Source organism: Rhinolophus sinicus, linkage group LG04 (assembly GCF_036562045.2).
Source record: "Rhinolophus sinicus isolate RSC01 linkage group LG04, ASM3656204v1, whole genome shotgun sequence".
NCBI lineage: Eukaryota > Metazoa > Chordata > Mammalia > Chiroptera > Rhinolophidae > Rhinolophus > Rhinolophus sinicus.
In genome coordinates, this window is record NC_133754.1 from 27584648 (window position 1) to 27593408 (window position 8761).

The 8761-nt window shown below is 43.2% G+C and overlaps 1 protein-coding gene across 1 annotated transcript; it reads right to left on the reverse strand.

Moving 5' to 3' along the window:
* Window positions 1-2131: 2131 nt before the first annotated feature.
* On the reverse strand, window positions 2132-8411 carry KCTD12 (potassium channel tetramerization domain containing 12). Its single transcript, XM_074329398.1, has one exon. The coding sequence runs from the start codon at window positions 8119-8121 to the stop codon at window positions 7144-7146; it is 978 nt and encodes a 325-aa protein (XP_074185499.1). The 5' UTR covers window positions 8122-8411; the 3' UTR covers window positions 2132-7143.
* Between the last annotated feature and the right edge of the window lie 350 nt (window positions 8412-8761).

An 8761-nucleotide genomic window follows, 5' to 3' on the forward strand; every position in this document is an offset into this window, starting at 1 on the left:
TATCTTTCAGACCACATTTTTACTGTACCTATTCTACATTTTGATATGTTTACACACACAAATACTATTGTTACAATTGCCTACAGTACTCAGCACAGTAACATGCTATACAGTTTTGTAGCCCTGGAGCAAAAGGCGATACCATACGGCCTAGGTGAGTAGTGGGCTATGCCATCTAGGTTTGTGTCAGTGCACTCGGATGTGTGCACAATAACAAAATCACCTAATGACACATTTTGCTGAACATATCCCAATCATTAAGGGACACATGACTGTAATTCCCCATCTCGTATATACACATCTCAATTAGTCTGAAATTCCAGAAAGGTGCCCCATATTGATCCTACAGCTTCCCATCTAACTCCCCATGGTGTACCTCATTAAGATGTATGGGATCCATATGGCTCCTCTTCGTATACTGTATTCCTAAAAACCAAGTGTTGGCCATAATTAATGAAAAAAAATCCTAGAATAAAAATGGAAGGAGGACTTTCAGAAATATCAAGGGTGGGGGGGGTATTGTCCTCAATATTAAAACTACATAAAACTTCACACTTGTGTTTCTAAAATGACTCTCGAGTTATTTCATACCACCATCATCCCCATCCTCGTGAGAGGTGCCAATGAATTGTATTATTTCCATAGCCCTAAAGGAGAAAAAAACAGGTGATTTGTCTTCACTTCATACAAAAAAAAGACTCAGATATATTTGCATATAAGTAAAAAGATATTCAAAACAGCACTCTTTAGAGTAGAAACAAAGAAACCTAGAAATTTAAATGCCCATCAAGAAAGAACTGGTAAGAAATGAAGTACATCTAGACAATGGCGTATCATGCAGAATATCATGTAGCCATTAAATAAAATGAGGCAGATCATTGCTACGTGTTCACGAATGAGCAGGGAGGAAAAACTTTTTCCTTCTTCCCTTCTAGGTTCTTTGGCTGATCTATAATTAGATTAACAAGAGGAAAAAAGTTATCTCTAATAGCTTTCTTCCTGGTACAGGCCTCCCATCTAAACAATTTTAGGCAGTTAAGGGAGAGGAAAGAAAAGTTCTTTATGAGTCTGATGGGCCTTGATTGTTTTCAGCTCAATATAATCCACATGCCAAAGTGACACATTCTGGAACAGTCTAAGCTGAACCCCATCACCTGCATTCCAAGGGCTCCAGGATATGTGGTTAAAAGAACGCAAGGCATGAAACAGGAATAATTTGTACTGAATTGAAAAAAGGAGAGTAAAATGTGTGTGTGTGTGTGTGTGTGTGTGTGTGTGTGTGTGTGTGTATTCCTGTAAAGATACACCAATGGTTGTTTACCCCTGGGAAAAACAAGGGGTTACTGGAGAAGGGAGAGTTACTTTTTATTTCATCCTACTCTTGTACTGCTTTTTCACCATAAACTTTTCAGAGCTTAAATTGTGTATGTGTGGGTATTTATACTCATACTCAAGCACAATTCCGAAACAAAAGCTATCTAGAGGAAGTCCAGGCAAAGCGGAAAGGAAGGGCGAAGCCTGGCTCACTCTTCCCGCCCGACTCAGGGCTTCCTGCGCCACAACCCAGCAGCCCCGGCTGGTGTCAACTGGCTTCATTTCTGTCTGGCTGACATTTCTGTCAGGGCAGCGCTGTGCTCTTTCAAAAGGAGGGGTTATTAATGACTGGAGATGATTCAGGAAAGGGCTCCTATACCCAAAATGCAGATCCTCTCCCAATATATTCTTGAGAGTTGTACTTTCATGAATTGTACTTGTAATTTAGGCTTATCTCATAGTTTCTATTTCCTTTTCCCTACAAACTTGAAGAGGTCATCTCTACCTACATTGCCTATGTTCAAATTAATTTGCATGTGCTGCAAAGACTGAAGTCAGAGCTAATGCTTGTAAAAACTTGTCCTCCGCATTGAGTAGCAATCCACCTTGACAGGAGGTGTTCTTGACAACAAACTCTGAGGAAACAGCCTGTTCACTGCTGGCCCAGCTGGCCAGTTACACAGTGAGTTCTTCTGATGGTACAACGTTCATCATTAGCCCCACCATTTGGGAAGCATTCTCAGTATTCTGAGGACCCTTTAAATGAAATCAGACCAGTGTTCAAGCCAATTCATACCCAAGAGCCAAGAGGAATAAGTAAAGGAGTGAATATTTTATTCTTTAGTGTTTAATAGAATACATAACAAGTCACATAATCAATGATTCATTACTTCACACACTGGGAGGAAAACAGTATCGAGTATTTCTGTTATACAACTGGTTGTGAACAGGAAAACAAAAATCTCTAGAGTATTTAGATGGTTGATGAAATTCACTTAAAGTTTGGGCATGTCTGAAAAGACTTCATCAGTGCCTTTTTTTAAATATAGAGAATTTTTTTTCCCTTGGCTTTCTGTTTCGTGAAAAAAACCTGATAATTGTATCATTAATTTTTTTCCTTTCACCTTCTATTTTGAGAAAATGGCTCAATGATATGTAAGATATCTTCAATCATTTTATAATACTAGATAGCTCTGTGGGAATCTTACCTTGTTTAGCAGGTAAGAGTTTTTCAGATGCCTGGAAAATTTTAACATAATTTACATCTTCAAAATTAACATCCGTGATGAATGTTTTAAACTTTTATCATAAAATCTCACTAATGTTGTTTGTGTGGTCATAAACGGTCATCATTTGTATTCAACAGTAATAGCAAAATATGCCTGCCTAGAAAGTCACAAAGACAGTTGTGTAATAGTTTACATTACAATTAATGTTCACATACTTCAAAACACATTTAATAAAAAAACTTGGCTTGGGGAAAAAAATCACACAAGGTATATAAGGTGACAAGAATTCTTGGTCAACTAGTCCATCTTCCTACCACACAAGATTATACTCCAATGTAGATATTCTGTTTGAATTTCTTCCAAGTTTCAAGGGCCCCAGTAGAAAATCTAAATCGTCAAACATTAACACTTGAAGATTTTTTTTTTTAATCCAAACTTGTGACAAAGAAAATTTAACTTCAACATAACTTGTTTCTGGCTCTAGGAATCCTTTTTTCAGGTACTATATAGCCACTAGAAACACAAGGGTATTTTATTTATTTCTCAAGAGAAGATTAGGTCATCTAAGAACACTAATTCCATTTTAAACTTAGCTATGGTAAGGGAAAAAGAAAAAGAAGTCCAAAGGATTTATTCTGGTAGATTTACAATAAAAATATTCGGTTTACTATTTTAAAAATTTAAGTCAATTGAGAAAAGCACTTATGATTTAGACTGAAAAAGAAATTCTTAAGGAATTCAACACCTCCAGTCAATACTTTCTAAATGCCTGCAGTATAATTTAGCATTTTTCATGTGGAATACAAAAATGTTTGAATATTAGATAGAATTTACTATAATTTAAAAAGTAAGAAATTATCAAAGCTTCACCTTACATGGCTTTAATGTAATAATAACATTCCATAGAAAATTCCAATAAAATATTGGAATATGTTATGAGCATTGCCAGTTGCCCATTTTGTTGTCTGAGAATTCACAGGTTATGCATTTCCTCAGAGAATCAACAAGCCATATATATATATATATATATATATATATATATATATATATATATATATATATGTATCTGGTTTGAAAGAGAAGACAATTTTGGCTAGTACTATAAATTATCAGTTTGCTATCAATGCAAAAAGCCAAATAAGAAACACAAAAATAAAAACGGTACTAAAGGGGAGAAAAACTTTAAAGTCTCACACCTTCAAAGAATATTTTCCACAACATATAATTTGAAAAATTAGGATGAATATAGTTCATATTCTACATGTATTAAAAAACAGACAACTTGTCAAACACTTGGTGCAAAAGCGTTGAGCACAGTACCTGTTTTTTTTAACCACTGTTAACAATTCTTTCAAATTAAATTTGTTATTAAAATCTAATGTCACTCAGTTGTATTTGTAAATCAAATGGTAATCGCAGCCACTACATATGTAAATACATGCTAAACAGGTTAATACAGTCATAATTATCTGAATAATATATGATATTCTCCCATGTAACCTGAATGGTGTCTTTACAGGATTTATTCAAATGGACCCTCAATACCTCATCCAAGCTCATAGGTGACAACCAACAAACACTCCAGCCTACTTTGTAGACCACCAAGGGTCCTGTGGCTAAGCACACAGAGGGAAAGGGACCCAAAAGTGCTCATGACAAATTATCTTACCTCAGTTATACTGTCTCCCCAATGTAGAATGAGTTTCCTAACCAACCTTCACTTTGGGCTAAAAATATAACGTTTCCAGGTGTCCACTTCAAACATTAAAGGGGACAGTCATGGCTAGAAAAAGAGGTTGGTTTACTGTCTCCATCCATTAAATTTCCAGTCTTTCCGATAATGAAAAGAGTAAGAGGAGTAAAATGTGTATGCACAAAGCAGTGGAATACTTCAAGGCAAAGTTTTACAAAATAAAATTTATAATTTAAGTGACAGAGACAAAACTTTAGCCGTTTCCCATGACTCCTGGAGTGGTGCAGACTTAGCAAGGAAAATCAGAAACTCAGTCTTCCCATATGTCAGTGGTTTTGATCTGTCCCTCCCTCTAAGATGTTCTCAATTATGTGATTTTTGTTGAGCAATCTAACAGAATACCACATGGGCGGAGAAATCTCTGTGATACTCACTCTTGGCCAGTGAGCGACATTCCTAAATCATTTCAGGCTTGAAACAGAGGTAAGTTCTGATGCATTATCTAGTCTGAGAACACACTCAACACAAAAGCAAACACGACTTCCTGGATTTCTGCTGCTTCCACTTCCCTTACAATTACAATCTTTATATAAAGCTAACTTTACTTTTCTTAAACTGCAACTACAATAATAAAAGACCTCAAATCTTTCTCTTTGCCAACTAACAAAAAAAGAAAAAAAAGAAAAAAGAGTGGATTAAAAATACAGGTACCTTGATTTAAGTAGACAGTTAATCAGCATATTAGTATACAACTAATATCCAAGCAAAAGTATGGAGCAAACTTAGTTTTATAATTAGTATTTTTTCCTAACCCAATTTTCCCATAGAGAAGGATATATTAAACTCATCAAAACATGTTGCTTTAGTATATACACCATCTAACGCAAGTTAGTGAGGGCAGATATAGGAAATTTTATAGCATTAGTAAATGAATTAAAAAACTAAATGATTCATGTAAAATGTTCATATATGATATATACAGATTGGATCATATGAGTCTAAGAATAAAACTGTTCTGATTCTTAACATCTGTTATGGACATAGTAAGATACAGTACCAGGTTCATTTTTAAAAAGAAGGGGAAATGGTGCTGATTTAAACACTGAAAACAGACTTACAAAATCTTTAGAAACACACTCCAGAGAAAGATGCTGAAACAAATGAAAAAAAGAGAAGGCTTCTCCATCATCACAGAATATTCAAAAAAGCCTCACAGCATGGAAGATAAAGATTCATTTTCCTTCACTTATGGTGTAGATAGGATATGCAGTGGGAATTTATTCCATGTTAGAGAAAAGGTATAAGGCAACCAGGTCTCCTTCTGTTTCTGTTGCATTTACCTAAAACACCATTTTATTGCTCAGCTCACTTTTAAGTACTTGTCTTCATTTTTAAAATTTTCCATTTTACAGCTATCTACAGATGGGCAGCCCTTGTTGCTTCGTTTTCTCTGCAGTCCTGTCAATCAAAATGATTCCACCTTAACTTCAAATCATCTGCATGAAAGAAGTGGCATTTTCTGGTTTTCAGGTTTGCCCAGAAGTCAACATTGACTGGGCTTGGAGAAAATAAGTATTTTTAATAAGAGATCTTAAGTCTAAGTAATCAAAATCCAACATATTTTGCTCAACTAAATATATTTTTAACTTAGGGTTTATAATCAAGAAAATAAAAGTTCAAAAACTAAAAAAAATAAAAATAAACAAAAATCCCTACAGGGTAACTCTTTGGTTAGATTATATGAGTATCAGCAACTTCTAAGTTTAGGACTCAAAACAGTTAGTTCAATAAACTGCCAGTTAAGAGTAGATATTCATAGTCTTTATAAAAATGCTTTGCATGTTTTTGTGTACTACTGTTCTTATGTGCATGTACTCAAAAGGATGGTACAAACTTCCAACTTTCAAATAATAAATGATTATGTCTGTTCCTCCCTTCCCACCCCTCCTGCCTTCCTTCCTCCCCCCCCCCCACCCCCAAATCTTAAGAGCTAAAGTCCTACTGCCATTCATCGCAAAAATACTTGGCCTTTCCTAACACCCCACGTGCATTAATACCCAGCTCCATTTTTTCACTGCCTGGTGACTTGCCCGCAGTGCTTGGTGGCCTGGGCTGTCTCGCCCTTGTCAGCCGCAGCATTCTTTCCTCGTGCCAACAAGGGCTGCCGTATCAACCAGTCCAACCAAAGGCTCTGGCAGTGAGCCAGAAAGGGTGGCCTCCATAGCCTGGAGGGTAACTGTCTACAAGTTTAAGCCACAGGCAAAGACCTTTATTTCTACGTGGAGAAGATATGACCCTTAACTGTGCCAGCACTAGAGTCTTCTCCTACTTTCTACCTGTAACTTTTCAAAACTTTATTCATTTATAGTCACTGAACTGCCTCCCTGGGATCCTAATTCCAGGTCCCGAGTCTTCCATTCAGCCTCCTAAAATTTGACCTTTAAGAGGGCCAAAAGACTGATATCACTTTTTAAAACACTATTCTCGAATGAGTCATAAGGGCTTGAGAAGATTTCAAGGACTCTTCTCCACACTGGACAGGGTCCAATCAGGTTCTGAACAATTCCATCCTTCCCAGGTACTTGGTGACTTGTGGCCACACTGCCCCACTAGATCAGACTGAAGGGCAATCCGGGGGAGGGGTGTTTCAGGCAGGGGCCAGAGGAAGCACGGGGTGGAGGGGGTGCAACTGGACTCTCTCGGTTAGTGGGGTCCAAAGAAGACGAAGAAGCCAAGAGGATTTGTGGCTCCAGGTTCTGAAGTGGGGGACAAGGGGGTCTGGCCCAGCTACTGGATGTGGGGAACAGAGGACAGGGAAGGCAAGGGCTGAGAGGGAAGATCTATAATCCTCTCCAGGGCGGGAAGGAAGGGAATGGGTGAGCTGGAGCTTCGAGGGATCTGGGGAGCTCACTCCCTGCAGAAGACGTACTCGGTGTAGCTGGTCCAGATCTTGTCCTCACTCTGGTCGGTGCTGCTGGCGAAGGCGCAGGTGCCCGTGGAACTGCACGCCACCATGTGGAAGCCCGACTCCGACAGCTTGTCGAAAGCCTGCTCCAGGAAGTTGAACTTGAGGTAATAGCGCGAAGTGTAGCGCTCCGGCGGCCGGTCGGGGTCTCGGCTCTCGTTCAGAGTGTCCCCGAACACCTCCTTGGCCAGCGACGTCTTGCCGCACACGGTGATGCGCGCCACTCGCCGGAACTTGGCGTCTGCCTGCGCGTCCCGCCCAATAGTGTAGGAGCCGCGGTAGCCGATGGTGATGTAGCCGGAGCGCCGGCTGCCGTCCAACGACTGAGACGGCGTGAGCAGCGGGCCCGCGGCGCCCCCGGACGGGCTGCGGCTGGCCAGTTCCAGCGTGGGCGACGGCACCCCGGCCGAGGCGCCCTCCTGCTGCTCCGCCTCAGTGTAGCCGAGCGACAGCAGCTCGTCGCCCATCGAGCCCTCCTTTTGCACCCCGCGCCGCGAGTGCGGCGGAGGCCCCGGGCCGGGCTGCTGGGGCGCCCCGAGGCGGCGCACAAGCTCGGGCAGCTCAAAGTATTCGGCCTCGCGCTGCAGCCGGCTGCGCTCCGGGAAGTAGTCGGGCAGCACGAGCTGCAAGTCCCGTAGGTAATCCAGGATGTAGCGGAAGAGGAAGCCGTCTCGGTCCAGAAAAAAGCGGCCTTTGCTGTCCCGGGCCAGCTCCTGAGGCTGCTGCTGCGTGAACATGCGCCAGAGCAGCGAGTCGGGCACCGACACCACGGTGCAGCGCCGGGTCACATACACCTGGCCGCCCACATTCAGCTCCACGATTTCGGGGAACAGCGGCGGCTCTGCAGAGGACGACGAAGAACCGCTGCCGCCCCCGCCGCCCCCGTTGGGTAATCCACGGGTGCTGTCCGCCAGAGCCATGGCAAAGAGGTGGCCGGGCTGGGGTAGTGACAGGGAGCGGAGCCGCGCACAGGAGCTGCAGCCGCCTTTTCCGGACGCTCGCTCAGTCCTGTGCCCCGGCCGCCGCCGAGAGCCGCACAGAGCCGAGCGGTGCGAGCGCGCCGCCGTGCACCCCGGAGAGCCTCGGTGCGCTCCGCCCGCCTCGCCTGCGCGCTCCAGGCGAGTGCTGGGTCGCGGCCCCCGCGCCGCTTAAGTAGAGCCGCCCGCTCCGGCGCCGCAGCGCGCAGGAGGCGTGGGCGGCTGCGGAGCCGCGCGCCCGGGGCGGGAGGGGGACGGAGGAGCGGGGAATCGATTTGCATCTTAAACGCTGACGCCGCGCCCGGCCGCTGGCTCCACCCAGGCTCGCGCGCGCCCCAGGCGACCGGACTACCTGCCCGCCCTCACCCGTCCTGGCCCCGCGCCTCGGCCCCTTCCCACTCCTGCCCAACTTTTTCCTCTTCCGAAGTGGACAGAGCATGGGACAGGCCGCTTCGGAAGGGGAGCCTTCTTTGGAGGGATAGTCATTGCACCCCCTTCCCCTCCCAACTCCACCGGGCGCCTGGAAGGAGGCCGTAAACTTCCTGGCCGCGCCCGAGGAGTGGAAGTGGGTGGCCGCCTCCGG

Excerpts from the sequence above, each read along its gene's own strand:
- KCTD12 (XM_074329398.1), bottom strand. The coding sequence starts at position 8,121 with ATGGCTCTGGCGGACAGCACCCGTGGATTACCCAACGGGGGCGGCGGG.